Here is a 17,882-nt window from a genome sequence, read left to right as displayed (position 1 = left end):
TTCAACTATGCTTTCCGCACCATTCAGTTTGAGCACAGGGAAAAATCCCTACTGCAACAAATGTGGGTGCAAGGCAATATCAATCATTGTGAATGTCAATGTCAAAGGAATAAGGGCAACATGACAAGAATGCATGACCAAACTGAGCAGGGCACACCTACCGTGGAGACAGTCCTCCCTCTATAAAAGAGGCTGCTCATGACTCTGTCAATAACTGGTAGGCATCCAACAGGTAAGTGTGTCAACTCTAATTGACTTGTATTGTGTAAGTAATTGATCAGTTATATATTTGTCATAGCACTTGAAAACATTGTTTAATAATTAATTAATTTCAATTGTTTTTTAATATTTGTTTATTTCCACTGGGTGTTCTATACACAAATATGATGCCAGTCAATAGTTTTTGAAAATGATATGTGCAGATTTTTGATGAAGACATTTCTCTATAGATTTATGTACTCATGCTTGCTTATTTATTAATAGGATCAAAACAAGAGACCTGACTGTATTCCATCCTCTGTTGGGACCAAAGGAGGTAAGTTATAATTTATTTCAGGTGATATCCACAATTTCAAATCACACCTCATGACAGACCTACAAACAGCATGTTAACATTTAATGAAACAAATACCAGAGAAACTTTGAATGTACGACCTCTCCTTATTTTCAGTCACTTCAGGTGCCACCATGAGCACAGACGCGGAGATGGAGGCCTATGGCCCCGCGGCCATTTACCTCCGGAAGCCTGAGAAGGAGAGGATTGAGGCTCAGAACACTCCATTTGATGCCAAATCAGCCTACTTTGTGACTGATGCTGATGAGATGTATGTCAAGGGTAAACTCATCAAGAGAGAGGGTGGCAAAGCCACAGTGGAGACAGTGACAGGAAAGGTAAGTGTAATGATGCCAAACATGAAAATTTAGGAAGGACAGACAACCCAATCATAGTTCTCTCAACCATTTTGATTATGGTTGTCTTTTCACTTCACAGACTCTCTCAGCGTAAGAGAGGGAGAATAATTTTATTCAACCACTACACGAGACTGCACGACAATCTTAGTAATTTTGTTCCCCCTTTAATTTATTTCATATTCAGACGGTCACTGTAAAAGAGGATGACATCCATCCCATGAACCCTCCAAAATATGATAAGATTGAGGACATGGCCATGATGACCCATCTCAATGAGCCTGCTGTGCTGTTCAACCTCAAAGAGCGTTTTGCATCATGGATGATCTACGTAAGCTTCAAACTTATAATTATAGTGTGCTTATATCTGTAAAGCCTGTGTGTCAAATGTGATCATGTTTTTCTCTCTTTCCCACTTTCTGGTGCCACAGACTTACTCTGGCCTGTTCTGTGTCGTCGTGAACCCCTACAAGTGGCTTCCTGTGTACGATGCTCAGGTTGTAGGGGCATACAGAGGCAAGAAGAGGATTGAGGCCCCACCCCACATCTTCTCCATCTCTGATAATGCCTATCAGTTCATGCTCACTGGTAAGATCCAAGTTACCACAGAATTTGGGCAGTTATGACAAAGAACAGCCTCAGCAATAGGTTTAACTTGAATGTGTATCCTTATATTTCAGATCGTGAGAACCAGTCTGTCCTTATCACGTGAGTATAACACAACTTGTCAAGACAATTCTTTAGCAGCTTCATGACTATCTTGCTAATACACTTTCATTCCCCAGTGGAGAATCTGGTGCCGGAAAGACTGTCAACACCAAGCGTGTCATCCAGTACTTTGCAACAATTGCAGTTGCTGGAGCCTCCAAGAAAGCAGAGCAATCAAGCAAAATACAGGTAAAATTGGGTGCCAAAAATCTTTGCCACAGTTGATTGTTTGTTTTTTGCATAACTTCAATTGTCTCAATGTAGGGTTCGCTGGAAGATCAAATCATTGCAGCCAACCCTCTACTAGAGGCCTATGGTAATGCAAAGACTGTGAGGAATGACAACTCTTCTCGTTTTGTAAGTATTCATATTATAGGATTTCAGACAACTTTCTGCATATTGTTACTTAGAATTAAACTGATATTTTCTGGTAAATCTTTAGGGTAAATTCATCAGAATTCACTTTGGCTCTACTGGCAAGTTAGCCTCAGCTGATATTGAAACATGTAAGTTCTAGTTATTTTCATAGTTGCCAACATTAGTAGTGTACAAATGTTAGTCGTGCATTGCGATGTTTGATGCATATTCATCATCAATTCTCACAGATCTGCTGGAGAAGTCCCGCGTCACCTTCCAGTTGTCTGCTGAAAGGAGCTACCATATCTTCTATCAGCTGATGACTGGTCACAAGCCTGAGCTCCTGGGTAAGTAATGGCACAATAAACAATTAATAAGACAAAAATAAGAATCTCTGTCCACTTATGCATTCCTCTACATTTTCCCAGAGGCCCTTCTAATCACCACCAACCCCTATGACTACCCAATGATCAGTCAGGGTGAAATCACTGTCAAAAGCATCAATGATGTGGAGGAGTTCATTGCAACTGATGTAAGTTGAATGCAATTTGTAGAATAGCAACAGATGAATGCAAGAATAATTTGCATTTCTAAAAGTAATTGCTGGGCATGAATTGCAGACTGCTATTGACATCTTGGGCTTCAGTGGTGAAGAGAAGATTGCCATCTACAAGCTGACTGGCGCTGTGATGCATCATGGCAACATGAAATTCAAGCAGAAGCAGCGCGAGGAGCAGGGGGAACCTGATGGCACTGAGGGTAATTGTATTATTAGTGCTAAATACATTATCATATAGCATCAAAACAGATTAAGCAGGTAAATTAAGAATACACCTCACCTCAGTTTTTTTTGCAAAAACTGATACTACAAGAATGTAATCATAACTTCATCACACTGCTGGGTTATATTGGTTGGATGTCAGTTAGCATTTCTCACCTACAAAGAAGGTCTGGCACTAACAACACAACATTAAAATATAACATGAAACAGATATTCATTGCATGAACAATGAAGAGAAAAAGCAGTCACAAGCTGTACCTGACCAAAAGCCATATGACAGATAGTAGCTAGTAACTTCTAACAAACTTTGTACAATATGAAATGCATTTTAGCAATGTTTTCAATGGTGATTTTGGTAATGTTGCAGTTAACATTTCTTTGCATTAATTGAACCTTTTTTTTTTTTTCAATCAGAGGCTGATAAAATCGCCTACCTCATGGGCCTGAACTCAGCTGATATGCTGAAAGCTCTGTGCTACCCAAGAGTCAAGGTCGGAAATGAAATGGTGACCAAAGGTCAGACCGTGCCACAGGTAAAAATTAAAAAAAGATAAAATAAAAATTGATGTTTGGAAAAATTATGACAAAATATTTGCATTTATATTAGACATATTACAAATTCCCACACAACAATCCTTATCTCTAGGTCAACAATGCTGTCAGTGCTCTGTGCAAGTCCGTCTATGAGAAAATGTTCTTGTGGATGGTCGTCCGAATCAATGAGATGCTGGACACAAAGCAGCCAAGACAGTTCTTCATTGGAGTGTTGGACATTGCTGGATTTGAGATCTTTGATGTAAGTTGTTGAAAGATATCTGAGCAGTTTGAAATTCAAATCCTTATTTTGCCATGAAATTAGCAACATTTTTCCATAATTACAGTTCAACAGCTTGGAGCAACTCTGCATCAACTTCACCAATGAGAAACTGCAACAGTTCTTCAACCACCACATGTTTGTTCTGGAGCAAGAGGAGTACAAGAAAGAAGGCATTCAGTGGGAGTTCATCGACTTTGGTATGGACTTGGCTGCCTGCATTGAGCTTATTGAGAAGGTAAGACAAATAGTTCAGGTAGAACTATTACACTGTTTTCTGAGCGCATGCTAAATTTTTGATTCTTTGTAATATAACATAATTTCTTCTCAGCCAATGGGCATCTTCTCCATCCTTGAAGAGGAGTGCATGTTCCCCAAAGCTACAGATACTTCTTTCAAGAACAAGCTGCATGATCAGCATCTTGGCAAGACCAAGGCCTTTGAAAAGCCAAAACCCGCAAAGGGCAAGGCTGAAGCTCACTTCTCCCTGGTTCACTATGCTGGTACAGTGGACTACAATATCACTGGCTGGTTGGACAAGAACAAGGACCCCCTGAATGACTCAGTTGTTCAGCTCTACCAGAAGTCTTCAAACAAACTGCTGTCTATGCTGTATGCATCTCATGCTTCAGCTGAGGGTAAGACGGTAATTCTGTAATTGCTGCATGGCAGTTCAGCTACCCATTTATTTAAAGAATGTTTGCTCTCAGAAATGAACCTGAACAATCAATAAAGAGTTAATTATGTGCTGGCACTATGTGTTACAAACCAGACGCTGCTGGTGGTGGTGGCAAGAAGGGTGGTGGAAAAAAGAAGGGTGGCTCCTTCCAGACTGTGTCTGCTCTTTTCAGGGTATGTTAAACCTCCAGAAAGTCAAGATCCAATTGAACCTAGCTCCTTAATGTGTTTGATCTTTTTAAATGATAATATTTTGCCTCCCAGGAGAACTTGGGCAAGCTGATGACCAACTTGAGGAGCACTCATCCTCATTTTGTGCGCTGCCTGATTCCCAATGAAACAAAGACCCCAGGTTTAGTGTTTTTTGTGATCTTGTTGTTTTGTCTTTTCTTTTCCTGTCTATTCTAGTGTCTATTTTTCAAGAAAAAGGGCAAACCAAAAGTAATCACAGAAATGCTTATTACACTGACAAATTTTGTACAATATCCAGGTTGTATGGAGAACCATTTGGTCATCCACCAACTGAGGTGTAACGGTGTGCTAGAAGGCATCAGAATCTGCAGAAAGGGCTTCCCCAGCAGAATCCTCTACGGTGACTTCAAGCAGAGGTCCGTATAAGCAATTCAAGTTGTCTTTAGCTGAGTTGTTATGGTGTTAAACACCAGGGGAATGGGAGGTAAATATAAGTAACAACACAATTTCCTCTTAGATACAAAGTATTGAACGCCAGCGTCATCCCTGAGGGACAGTTCATTGACAACAAGAAAGCTTCAGAGAAGCTGCTGGGCTCCATTGATGTGGACCACACTCAGTACAAGTTTGGACACACGAAGGTCCACCCTTACAGACAATATCAAAAGACCTTCACTGCTCCATGTGTGCTGAATACTAATTTCCCTTTCACTTGACAACATAGGTGTTTTTCAAAGCTGGTCTGCTGGGTACCCTGGAGGAGATGAGAGATGAGAAACTGGCTGAGCTGGTGACCATGACTCAGGCTCTCTGCAGAGGATATCTCATGAGGAAAGAGTTTGTTAAAATGATGGAGAGGAGGTACGATTGTATTAGACTACAATGAATTGTCTCCTAAATTCCTGTGTGATGTTAAACAAAAGCAATATCGATATACTAATTCATGTTATTTTATCAGAGATGCAATCTTCACCATCCAGTACAACGTCCGCTCATTCATGAATGTGAAGAACTGGCCATGGATGCATCTGTACTTTAAGATCAAGCCTCTTCTGAAGAGTGCTGAGACTGAGAAGGAACTGCAGCAGATGAAGGAGAACTATGGCAAGATGCAATCAGACCTGGCTGCCGCACTGGCCAAGAAGAAGGAACTGGAGGAGAAGATGGTTTCCCTGCTGCAGGAAAAGAATGACCTGCAACTCCAAGTGGCATCTGTGAGTAGAATACAAAGGCAGGCATATTGTTCTACTTACTGGAAACAACAAACGTTTTGCTTTACCAAAGTAATGCACTGAACATAATTTCTGAAATATGTTTCAGTTAAAATAATGTTTATGCTCAAATGATAGGAAAGTGAGAACCTCTCTGATGCTGAGGAAAGGTGTGAAGGGCTCATCAAGAGCAAGATACAGCTCGAGGCCAAACTCAAAGAGACCACTGAGAGACTAGAGGATGAAGAGGAAATCAATGCTGAGCTGACGGCCAAGAAGAGGAAGCTGGAGGACGAATGCTCTGAGCTGAAGAAAGATATTGATGACTTGGAGCTCACCTTGGCTAAAGTGGAGAAAGAGAAACATGCCACAGAAAACAAGGTTCAAATGATTTTTAACCTACATTATTTTAAGCTTAGACTCCATGCATATAAAGGGAAGAGAATAACAATCCTTTCACATCATTTTAGGTGAAAAACCTGACAGAGGAGATGGCATCTCAAGATGAGGCCATTGCCAAGTTAACCAAGGAGAAGAAAGCCCTCCAAGAGGCCCACCAGCAAACACTTGATGACCTCCAGGCAGAGGAGGACAAAGTCAACAGTCTGACCAAATCCAAGACAAAGCTGGAACAGCAAGTGGACGATGTAAGAAACTATTACTTTTGATGTTTTTAGCTGTAGTATGAGGCAGTTTGGGTCTTGTGAATTGTGTTTCATTGTACAAATATAAAACATTTTATTCAAAAAGCTTGAAGGATCACTGGAGCAAGAGAAGAAGCTCCGCATGGACCTTGAGAGAGCAAAGAGGAAGCTTGAAGGAGACCTGAAACTGGCCCAGGAATCCATCATGGATCTGGAGAATGACAAACAGCAATCTGAGGAAAAACTCAAGAAGTAAGTGAAAAAATAAGCTACTGATGAAATTTCTGGTTTCACATTGGGTCAGAAAAATTACAAATGTAACATTCATTTTGTTTTACTCATCAAGGAAAGACTTTGAGACCAGCCAGCTTCTCAGCAAAATTGAGGATGAACAGTCTCTTGGTGCTCAGCTTCAGAAGAAGATCAAGGAACTCCAGGTGACATATTCAACATACGTGATTAGATTAATGAAAATCAGACTCTATAAATGAAAAACAACACCTAACATTTCAATTAATAAACCTTCTTTCATCAAATCTAGGCTCGTATTGAGGAGCTGGAAGAAGAGATTGAGGCTGAGAGGGCTGCTCGTGCTAAGGTGGAGAAGCAGAGGGCTGACCTCTCCAGGGAGCTCGAGGAGATCAGTGAGAGGCTTGAGGAAGCTGGTGGAGCGACAGCTGCTCAGATTGAGATGAACAAGAAGCGTGAGGCTGAGTTCCAGAAGCTGCGTCGTGATCTTGAAGAGTCAACCCTGCAGCATGAAGCTACCGCAGCAGCTCTGCGCAAGAAGCAGGCTGACAGTGTTGCTGAGCTGGGAGAGCAGATCGACAACCTCCAGCGTGTCAAGCAGAAGCTGGAGAAGGAGAAGAGCGAGTACAAGATGGAGATTGACGACCTCTCCAGTAACATGGAGGCTGTTGCTAAGGCTAAGGTACTGTATGCACTGTTTTTCAGTAAAACACAATTACATAATATTTCAACAAATATACGAATAATGAAAGAGAGGAATAAATATAGAATATATAATCAGGAAGTTGTATGTTCACTGCATTTGAATCATGTTAATTACGTGCCAATTCCAGGCCAATCTGGAGAAAATGTGCAGAACTCTTGAGGACCAGTTAAGTGAAATCAAGTCCAAAAATGACGAGAACGTCCGCCAGCTAAATGACTTGAGTGCACATAGGGCAAGACTGCAAACAGAGAATGGTGGGTATCCAAAGTGAAATGTATAATGCAATAATAATTTGTACCTTTTTTAGTTTCATATATGATTTATTCCAGGGATCCAAAATGATGATTTGGTTTTTGTGTAAATGTATAGAATGTGATTTGTATGTACAGGTATAGTAATTATTCCAATAATTTCTGTTTAAATGATGTAAGGAGAGGCAGAGGTATTGAGGTCATACTACATGTTATATTTTTTATTTATTCCTATGTAATGTATATAGTCCTATTTAAAGAAATCTGAGTATTCCATATGTTTAATGTATCTCTTATTGTGTGTTGTGCTATCATTTCAAAAGCTTTGTTTTCTTTTTAATGAAAAGCACTTTCAGCAATATTTCAGCTTTGTAATAAGACAGCTAAAGACAACTATCATATTCTTAATCTTATTCATTCAGGTGAGTTTTCTCGCCAGCTGGAGGAGAAGGAAGCTCTTATTTCCCAGCTGACCAGGGGAAAACAGGCCTTCACCCAGCAGATTGAAGAGCTTAAGAGACACATTGAAGAGGAAGTAAAGGTACGAGATCGTACATTTGTATTGTCCACTGTATAATGAAATGTGTGCTTGGGCCATCTATTTATGAAGTATGATATCTCCAGGGAAAATATCAGGTACAACTGGCTTGAGTATAACAAACCCTGTATGAAAGATGGATCTCTACAATGTAAATCAATGTTACAAAATTCACTCACTGGAAAATGTAGACACAGCACTTAGTTATTGTAAATTAAATTAGATATGCTTGGACTGACTGAAAAAAACATAAACTTAATTACAGATCTGAATTTCTGTTTCTTAGTTAACAGAATGAAATGACTTTTTCATAATCCTCACTGGGAAATTGGGTAGTTTGTTCAAGAAAAGATTTTGTGCATGTATGTTAACAAAGTCAATTAAGACTTTCATGCCTTATGATGAATTTATAGGCCAAGAACGCCCTGGCCCATGCTGTTCAGTCAGCCCGCCATGATTGTGATCTGCTCAGAGAGCAGTTTGAGGAGGAGCAGGAGGCCAAGGCTGAGCTGCAGAGAGGAATGTCAAAGGCCAACAGTGAGGTGGCTCAATGGAGAACCAAATATGAGACTGATGCTATCCAGCGCACTGAGGAGCTGGAGGAGGCCAAGTACATAACCTTTTCTACTTTCCATAAATAAATCAAATTTTGCTTTCTTCTTGTACAATTAAACACAAGCAAATTCTTCTTCACTACAGGAAAAAGCTTGCTCAACGTCTTCAGGATGCTGAGGAGTCCATTGAGGCTGTGAACTCCAAGTGCGCCTCTTTGGAGAAGACCAAGCAGAGGCTGCAGGGTGAGGTGGAGGACCTCATGATTGATGTGGAGAGAGCTAATGCTCTGGCTGCCAACCTTGACAAGAAGCAGAGGAACTTTGATAAGGTGAGTGGTTACAGTGGAAAACAAGGCAAGGTTCAACACAAGGTCACGCCAATGACAAAGATAATTCTATGGAATATTGCTAATTCGTCTATACAATTGTAGGTCCTGGCAGAATGGAAACAGAAGTATGAGGAGGGCCAGGCTGAGCTGGAAGGAGCTCAGAAGGAGGCTCGCTCTCTCAGCACTGAACTGTTCAAGATGAAGAACTCTTATGAGGAGGCTCTGGATCATCTGGAGACCATGAAGAGAGAGAACAAGAACCTGCAGCGTATGTTAATTGCTATTTACATTAAAGGTAAATAATAATTTATTACCAATAATGGAGAGTCTAACCATGTGTATCTTTACTCTGTAGAGGAGATCTCAGATCTGACTGAACAGATTGGCGAGACTGGAAAAAGCATCCATGAACTGGAAAAAGCCAAGAAGGCTGTTGAGAGTGAGAAAACTGAAATTCAGACTGCTCTGGAAGAGGCTGAGGTATTGTTTTTTTATATTTCATTTTGTTTATTATTTCAACAATTAATATGGTGTTATTATATCTTTATCTAATTTAAAATATGTTCATTATAATGACAGAACAGTCATTTTGGTTCTTAGCTATACTTAGCTGACTTTTCTCATAGGGCACGCTGGAGCATGAAGAGTCCAAGATTCTCCGTGTTCAGCTTGAGCTCAACCAGATCAAAGGTGAGGTTGACAGGAAGCTGGCAGAGAAAGACGAGGAGATGGAGCAGATCAAGAGGAACAGCCAGAGGGTGATTGACTCTATGCAGAGCACTCTGGATGCTGAGGTCAGGAGCAGGAATGATGCCCTGAGAGTCAAGAAGAAGATGGAGGGAGACCTGAATGAGATGGAGATTCAGCTGAGCCATGCCAACAGGCAGGCTGCTGAGGCCCAGAAACAGCTGAGGAATGTCCAGGGACAGCTCAAGGTGAGTTTTGTGTGATTGCTGAATGATTCAAAAAAATGAGACAAAAGAAAGCTAAGACTAACTCTTCATTCTAATGTTGTCAGGATGCCCAACTGCACCTTGATGATGCTATCAGAGGACAGGAGGACATGAAGGAGCAGGTTGCCATGGTGGAGCGTAGAAACGGCCTGATGATGGCTGAGATTGAGGAGCTGAGAGCCGCTCTGGAGCAGACAGAGAGAGGACGCAAAGTGGCTGAGCAGGAGTTGGTTGATGCTAGCGAGCGTGTCGGACTGCTTCATTCTCAGGTTTGTTTTCCTTCATTCACAATGGATTCTAATTTTGAAAATATGTTCGAGATATCATATGAACTAGGGCTTTTTTTTTAACAGAACACCAGTCTTCTGAACACCAAGAAGAAGTTGGAGGCTGACTTCGTTCAGGTTCAAGGTGAAGTGGATGATGCTGTTCAGGAAGCAAGAAACGCTGAAGATAAAGCCAAAAAAGCTATCACTGATGTGAGTTTGCGTCTCTTATTCACCTATATTATGTTTCTGGTCTATTGCCATGCACTGATAATGTTCGGTTTATGACAGATTTTGAATCAATTAGAGACCATTTATCATTTCAGGCTGCCATGATGGCTGAAGAGCTGAAGAAGGAGCAGGACACCAGTGCTCACCTGGAGAGGATGAAGAAGAACCTGGAGGTCACAGTCAAGGACCTGCAGCACCGTCTGGATGAGGCTGAGAACCTCGCCATGAAGGGTGGCAAGAAGCAGCTCCAGAAACTGGAGTCCAGGGTATGAACTGTTTATAAATGCTCACAGATTGGTTTAAGAATGACAATCACACTTTAGGTGCATCAAATGAACTTTGATTATTTATCATGACATTCAAGGTGCGTGAGCTGGAGTCTGAAGTTGAAGCAGAGCAGAGACGTGGAGCTGATGCTGTGAAAGGAGTCCGCAAATATGAGAGGAGAGTGAAGGAGCTGACGTACCAGGTAAATTTCACTAAGAACAACAATAATTGTTCTCTGATTCCAGTGGTGGAAAGTACATTACACAAGTACTGTACTGAAGAACAATTTTGAGGTATTTGTATCTTACTTAAGTATTTCCATTTTATGCTTCTTTTACTCAAGTACTTTTTTTTTTTTTTTTTTTTTTTCAAATTATAGGCTCCATAGACCTGCACAGGTGTTTCAAATTAGCCTGTCTGATTAATGGTAGAAATGATGGGAATGAAACCCAACTACTAACATAATTATGACTTGGTAAGCTGCCCTGCCCCAACAGGTACAACAAAATCAACAGGGTGAGGGACATGTCAATTCAATGTATTAATATTATGGCACCTTTATAAAATATGATGCATTATTATTTCTAAAACAACCATATTGGCTAGGTACAAAAATTACAATGCCGCTTGCACTCAAATGCATCAGAAAAATTTTACTTTTGATTCCTTAGATACATTTTCCTGATAATACTTATGTACTCTGACTTAAGTAATATTTTGAATGCAGGACGTTTACTTGTAACAGAATATTTTTACACTGTGGTATTACTGCTTTTACATCTAAAGCATCTAAATACTTATTCTGCAACTGCTTGATTCTGCTTTGATACTCCATAAGTGACCATTTTATCTGTGTACAGACTGAGGAGGACAAGAAGAATGTGACCAGACTTCAGGATCTGGTGGACAAGCTGCAGCTCAAAGTCAAGGCTTACAAGAGACAGGCTGAGGAGGCTGTAAGTCAACTACATTAATGTGACTAATCAGGCAATTTAATTAATAACAATATCACCATTAACAGCTTAATTAATATGACTAAACACTTCACAGGAGGAGCAGGCCAACACTCACATGTCCAGGCTGAGAAAGGTCCAGCATGAGCTGGAGGAGGCTCAGGAGCGCGCTGACATTGCTGAGTCTCAGGTCAACAAGCTGAGAGTCAAGAGCCGTGATGCTGGAAAGGTAACTCTTTCATTGGCCTATCAACCATGTGCATAAACTTCCTCTATATAACCATTCCAATGTAATAACTATATAAACAATGACCACTTATGCAGTATTACACAAACTGCTAACAAATAAATATCTTTCTGTCAGAGTATTCCATAAAATGTTGTGTTACATGTTACAATGTGTTACATTAATACATTCCTACAAACATTGTCTTAAGTACTATTTATCTCTTTCTTTCAGGGAACTGACTCTGCTGAATGAAAGGCCATATCCAGCTGAGGCATTTTACTGAAGTTCATACAATATGAGCCCCTAAAAATTTTCTTCTGCAAATCCTCAATAAATGTTAAACATTTGTCAAGTGTTTTTGTTTGTCGTATTCTTAAACAACCAAGTTCACTTAGGTAACATAAAACTGCACTAGAATACTGTGTCAATATGAAGACCAAACTGGCAAATTATTGCACATATTACTGCTGAAGTTTCAGTTGAGATCAAATGTTATACCAAACAAACATGAACTGGCAATCAGGTCTAATTTAGGTATTTCTGTTTGTATTGTTACGTATTTTTTGTCATAGTTTCACACAGTGAACCAGAGCACTGGCTTTAATTCCAACCTACCTACAATTTCTCTCTTTGGATAAGCAGCTAAAACAGTCTTATACATGGCATTGACAGTTGGAAATTATGTACAGAACATTTAACGAGCAAAGAAGAAGAAAAAACAATCCTCAACCTACGCAGTCCTGAAACTATAACAGGATAAACTTGAGTCCTACTCAAGCAAGAGCTTCTAATCAGTTTGGGCATTTGAAAACAAATACAATTTCATACATGTTATCAATCAGTTATTTTCCTCAATAGAGAATTTACAATGTGGCATACCAGACTATTGTCTACTGCCACCATCCTTCCTATCTTTCTTTCCACCCCCCTTTCCCTTTCCTTGCTCCCCTTTACATTTTTGTCCTCCTTGAGCCATCCCCTTCTGCAGCTGGGCTGTGTGAACTTTCTCAATCAGAGAGAAGCAGTCATCATCTGGACTGATATGGCTGCTCACAAACTTTCCCTGTTCATGTGACCATGAAGTTTCAGGATGTGCTTCACTGGTTGTTCCTGGGTTGGGAGATGATGGCCTTGAGTGGGCTTTTCTAGGACTTGCACGGCTTGGAGAGCAGTGCCTGGACTTAACATCTTCTTTGGGCACAAGGTTTAAGTTGAAGGACAAAGGTCTGCCAGGTGTTGGGCTCAGAGGAATCACAAGGTTATCTCCAGGGGCTCCTAGAGTGAGGAAGACTTCTGGGAATGCACATGGTTCGTTGATACTCTTGTGCCCCTTTGACAGATAAGAGTCAAATAAGCATTGATGAAGGTACACAACATTTATTAAGACAATAACCTTGGTGAATTAGCTCACAATCTACACACAGCTTACCTGTTGTGGTGTGAAGCTCATGGACACCCTCACTGTCATCTGTAAAGAAATAGTATGTCATTGTACTATACAAAGTTTTTCAGCCTTTCATTCATTGGTGGCCAAGTGCAAAAATGTTCAAAGACTTCATTTCATCCATCCATCCATCCATCCATCCATCCATCCATCCATCCATCCATCCATCCATCCATCCATCCATCCATCCATCCATCCATTTTCTATACCGCCTATCCCTTTCGGGGTTGTGGGGGGGGCTGGAGCCTATCCCAGCTGTCAACGGGCGAGAGGCGAGGTACACCCTGAACCGGCCGCCAGTCGATCACAGGGCAACACACAAGACAAACAACCATTCACACTCACACCTAAGGACAATTTTAGAGTCACAACCTAATGAGAAAGCACCCGGAGAGAAACCCACACATGCACGGGAAGAACTTCACACAGAGAGGCCCCGTCTGGGGATCTTGCTGTGAGGCACGCACACTACCTGCTGCTCCACCGTGTCGCCTGACTTCATTTCAATTCACAACATTAAGAAATATTTTCACTTTCATCAATTTGCTGCCTACAGTGCAAATCATGACAGAACAGATTGGTAAATGAATGCAACGTTGACATCCCTTTATATGACCATGATTTAGCTGTCTGTGACCTTTTTTTCTTCTGACATTCAAATCTCTAATGAAATAAAAGCACTGCTATATTTGAGGTAAACAATTTACCTGTGGTGGAGTATTTTGCGTCTTCTGATACTCTGTCTCAGGGGTAAATGAAGCAGATTTGGGGATGGCTCTGGGTGAGCCACATTCTGCGTAAGCCTTTTGGGGCTGAGAGGTAGGTCTGGAGCAGTCTTTCCTTGATGCCGTTGGTGTACTTTCAGCCACAGTGATGTGTGGTGGAGACGACTTGCAGAAGAAAAATGAAAACAAAAGGCAGTTGAGCTGTCAAGTATTCCTCCACAACAGCTGAGATTCATTTGACTTCTTCTTTATATAAAACACAGATGCTCCATATCTAAAATTGAGAACCATATCTAAATTTGGAGCCATAAAAGTGCTCCAACATTCTATTTCATAGAGGGATAGAGGGAACATGTGGTCCAAGTATGACATTTCTTCCATAGTTCAATAGTTCGGTATTGTACAAATAAGAACGCGCCTGCACACTGACAGACACACATCGGGTCCTGCATACCATTCATTTGGAAGGGTGTGACATAAAAATAGCAAAATTCTTTCTGTTTGCACCACCAATAACTTCAATGTTGTGTAACTTACAGGGGTTCCAGACTTTTTATTTCTACCATTCTCTTTTCGTTCAGTATTCCCACTTATCCCTGGCAAGGTAGGAAGTGCAACACGCTGATCGTCTAGCCGTCGTCCCTGACTGGAGGAAATGATTTTGAAGAATGCGTCAGCATCTGCACCTGTCACAGAGAGTCAACAGTTATTTCTGTAACGTCTCAGAGACAGAAAACACATACTTGACCTTGCCTGTGTGTCTGACCTGTGGGTACGTTATTTAAAGCGCTTCCATTGTGTGTGGGTGTAGCGGGTGTACTTCTGCTGGGTTGGAAAGAGCAACGCTGCTCATCCATACGTCCTCTTTGTGCATGACTTATCATTTTAAGGAACTGCTCCTGTTGAGCTGGAGATGCCTCCTAAAGGAAAAGATATAAAGAAAGAAAAGCAATGACAAGTGGGAGAACTCACAAACAACTTAGCCAACAGACAACAAATAGTCAACCACGTTTTTTTCTTCATAAGACTGTAGAGGGTGAGCCTCCTTATTCATGACTGATGTCATTTAATGCCTTACTTAAAATAATACAGGTTTACAGGACAATAGGAGTATTGGCAAAACTATATGCTTTGTATTGCGCAGCATGACGTCTCACCTGCTGATGTTGGTCAGGTTTGGTACGGTTTAAGGCAGTAGACATCTGGGGAGATTTATTAGATGCGTTTGAAATGGGCTGATCTTTGCGCTGAGTAGATGGGGTGCCCACATTCTGTAAAATCTGGGGTGCAGAACATCTCTGTTCATCCATCCTTGAACCCTGTGGGAGGAAAATAAGATTCATTGTTGTTATGTTATATCAAAGTGGTTGGATGTATTCTTAAACTTATTCTATATCTTCAAAAAATGTGTGTGGACTTTGTTGAAAAGCCAACCTGGACTTTGGAGACCATGTAACATAAGTAGCTTGCATCCATCTCAGCAGGAGAAGATTTTGATGTGGTCCCTCCATTCTGTATCCCTGGCAATGAAGGAAGAGACACCCGCTGGTCATCAAGCCGTTTGCCCTGAGAGTTGGCCAGCAGGCTGAAGAACTTTTCAGAATCTGGACCTGTGAAGGTGGAAAAAGTGACATGTAGATTGTTTGATCAAATATGTAAAACAATGATTACATTCCAACATTAAATTAATTCGAAATTATTGTTGTAAAAAGTTAAATGCAAGAAAAGAACAGGTAGAAAAAGATGTTTGTACTCTTACCTTTGGGCCCGGTGCTCTCAGCGGGCTTGTGTTTGGGTGTGGACATGGGACTAACATTCAAGACGCATCGCTGTTCATCCATTCGTCCACGCTGGGAATGACTCATCAAGGAAAAAAAATCTTCCTGTTCAGCTGTAGTCAAGGCCTAGATGAGAAGTGCACAGTACATATTTAGGTCAGTAAATAAATGTGAAAAATTACATTCAAACACAAATGGGTATTCAGATTGCGCATCATCATTGTCAGACTGTTTTAAAATGTTGTAATGTTGTAAAGATGATAGCATTGTATACCTGCTTTGAAGATGCTTTATCTTTGCTCTTTGGTCGTTCTATGTCTGAGCCAGGGCTGAAAGACGATGAACGCGGAGGGCCGAAACCAGACGAAGAATTATCTTTTTTTGGTGAACCCTCGGTCTTTGGGGTTAGAATTTGAGGCAGCGAGCACCTTTGGTCATCCATTCTGGAACCCTGAAAATGCATCAGGCCAGCATTCCTCAGTATTTTGGATCATGGGGCACACTTCTTTAACACATACATTTCCTTACCCTATTTTTACGCAAATATTCTTTGCAAATATTCTGCTATTTGGAAAAAGAAAAGTACTGACCTGGACTTTAGAAACCATGTAACACAAGTAGCTTGAATCTCCTCCTGCAGAAGCAGTTGAGATTGGAGAAGATGATGCATTGTCATTCCGTAATCCAGGTAATGTGGGAAGAGACACACGCTGGTCGTCAAGCCGTTGGCTTTGGGTGTTGGCCAAGAGGCTGAAGAACATTTCAGAATCTGAACCTGGAAAGATGAAATGTGAAAACAGATGAAATAGTTAGGTGTAACTATATAAAGTGAACTTAAAAAATGAAACTGAATCTTGTCTGAACCTGTATCTTTTGGGAAGAAATAGCAAGTAAGAGGCAAATCCCAAGAATTACAACACACTTCTGGAAGTGTTAACACTGGCAGAGATTTATGAATACAAGGAGTTTCAATTATCACCTGAGTTTAATGTGCTTGTAGCAGGCTTTCTGTCTGTGTGTTTGGGTGTACAGGGAGCACTCTTGCTAGGATCCAAGGAACAGCGCTGGTCATCCATACGTCCACGCTGGCCATGGCTGATCAAATTCATGAACTTCTGTTGTTCATCAGGTGATTCTGTCTATTTGACAAAAACAGTGTGATAAAGATTTGACCAAATAAAGATGACATTTAATGACAATGCAAGAAACCTGTAATCATTAAAGCAACTACAATGACTCAGCAGGACAGAGCTGACCTTTATAGAATTGGAGCGGTCACGCTCTGAGGGAACCTGTAATTGGTTGGCTGGTGGCAACAGAAGTTTCCTGTTTCTATCTGGAGTGCTCTCTGTTACAGAGATCTCAGGTGCAGAGTCTTGATGGTTATTACTCCCAGGTTCCTGAGAAAACAAGTCACATTAGGAGCACACTTCAGTCATTTATTCATCACGTGCAGGTGCATGCACTGAATCTATTTCCTGGTAGATAAACCATGGCGATGATACCTGCAGGTCATCAAGGTGTTGACCCTGTTTGGCATGAGAGAACTCCTCATAGCGTGAACCTGTGGGCAGCAGTGGTCAAACAACTGACAATCAATCCACAAAAGGACATAAACAATGCAGATGTTATCTGTGTGTCTGCTGTCCCAACCTGCAGGCGTATCTTTAATTTGTCCAGTTTTAACAGGACTCAAAGCACAGCGCTGTTCGTCCATTCGTCCGCGCTGTGAGTAACTCATTATGTTGAGGATCTGCTGATCTGGGTTTTCCTGTTCAGCCAACATCAGCCAAAAGACAAAGGAAATGCTGTGAGTTATCACAACTTACAGACAATTTCCTCCTTGGCACTTAATAAGTTACACCAATCAGTTAAACCACACTGGCTCATTGTCAAAATATAAATCTTCACATGAAAATAATTAGCTTATCATTTCACACTCTCCATATCATTGTAAAAATGGGAATCAATGCAAAACATGAATCTAATATCAAAATGCCAGCATTACATTTCCAATTAATTGTGTTAGAATTCTCAGACCACGGAAAAGAAAAAAATCAATAGCATGAATTATTCATATCTTTTGGTCACTTAATACAATTCTGAACAAAAATA

The 17,882-nt window shown here is 40.8% G+C and overlaps 2 protein-coding genes across 2 annotated transcripts; one reads left to right on the top strand and one right to left on the bottom strand.

The window, feature by feature from the left end:
- The first annotated feature begins 487 nt into the window (after positions 1 to 487).
- LOC139342899 (myosin heavy chain, fast skeletal muscle-like) lies at positions 488 to 12,124 on the top strand. The gene is made up of 40 exons (XM_070980194.1): positions 488 to 535; positions 671 to 891; positions 1,097 to 1,240; positions 1,341 to 1,497; positions 1,590 to 1,617; positions 1,695 to 1,806; positions 1,882 to 1,974; positions 2,060 to 2,123; positions 2,223 to 2,321; positions 2,403 to 2,506; positions 2,595 to 2,733; positions 3,170 to 3,288; positions 3,402 to 3,551; positions 3,637 to 3,807; positions 3,901 to 4,207; positions 4,342 to 4,421; positions 4,512 to 4,599; positions 4,738 to 4,855; positions 4,957 to 5,080; positions 5,164 to 5,300; positions 5,398 to 5,653; positions 5,789 to 6,031; positions 6,121 to 6,297; positions 6,401 to 6,546; positions 6,641 to 6,731; positions 6,836 to 7,225; positions 7,377 to 7,503; positions 7,923 to 8,041; positions 8,452 to 8,648; positions 8,738 to 8,921; positions 9,024 to 9,189; positions 9,277 to 9,401; positions 9,548 to 9,856; positions 9,940 to 10,143; positions 10,228 to 10,353; positions 10,467 to 10,637; positions 10,736 to 10,840; positions 11,499 to 11,594; positions 11,689 to 11,820; positions 12,052 to 12,124. Exons 2-40 carry the CDS (start codon positions 688 to 690, stop codon positions 12,070 to 12,072), a joined length of 5,823 nt encoding a protein of 1,940 aa, XP_070836295.1. The 5' UTR covers positions 488 to 535; positions 671 to 687; the 3' UTR covers positions 12,073 to 12,124.
- Positions 12,125 to 12,506: 382 nt separating this feature from the next.
- On the bottom strand, positions 12,507 to 16,404 carry LOC139342900 (uncharacterized). Its single transcript, XM_070980195.1, has 10 exons — positions 16,358 to 16,404; positions 16,042 to 16,218; positions 15,749 to 15,893; positions 15,424 to 15,599; positions 15,147 to 15,308; positions 14,756 to 14,909; positions 14,527 to 14,675; positions 13,972 to 14,154; positions 13,250 to 13,288; positions 12,507 to 13,150 (listed from the first exon to the last, which is right to left on the bottom strand). Exons 1-10 carry the CDS (start codon positions 16,373 to 16,375, stop codon positions 12,704 to 12,706), a joined length of 1,650 nt encoding a protein of 549 aa, XP_070836296.1. The 5' UTR covers positions 16,376 to 16,404; the 3' UTR covers positions 12,507 to 12,703.
- Between the last annotated feature and the right edge of the window lie 1,478 nt (positions 16,405 to 17,882).

This window comes from Chaetodon trifascialis, chromosome 15 (genome assembly GCF_039877785.1).
Source record: "Chaetodon trifascialis isolate fChaTrf1 chromosome 15, fChaTrf1.hap1, whole genome shotgun sequence".
NCBI classification, from domain to species: Eukaryota; Metazoa; Chordata; class Actinopteri; order Chaetodontiformes; family Chaetodontidae; genus Chaetodon; species Chaetodon trifascialis.
Note: the sequence above shows the minus strand (reverse complement) of the source record. Positions and strands in the feature narration are given on the sequence as shown.

What these genes read in the sequence shown, in the direction of transcription:
- LOC139342900 (XM_070980195.1), bottom strand. An exon ending in ATAAAAAGTCTGGAACCCCT is followed by an intron (nt 14,155 to 14,526) that starts GTAAGTTACACA and finishes TTCTTCTGCAAG; the next exon opens with TCGTCTCCACCACACATCAC. An exon ending in TGAGCTTCACACCACAACAG is followed by an intron (nt 13,151 to 13,249) that starts GTAAGCTGTGTG and finishes TATCTGTCAAAG; the next exon opens with GGGCACAAGAGTATCAACGA.
- LOC139342899 (XM_070980194.1), top strand. Translation starts at nt 688, where the DNA reads ATGAGCACAGACGCGGAGATGGAGGCCTATGGCCCCGCGGCCATTTAC. An exon ending in CTGCTCTGGAAGAGGCTGAG is followed by an intron (nt 9,402 to 9,547) that starts GTATTGTTTTTT and finishes CTTTTCTCATAG; the next exon opens with GGCACGCTGGAGCATGAAGA. An exon ending in ATGTCCAGGGACAGCTCAAG is followed by an intron (nt 9,857 to 9,939) that starts GTGAGTTTTGTG and finishes TAATGTTGTCAG; the next exon opens with GATGCCCAACTGCACCTTGA.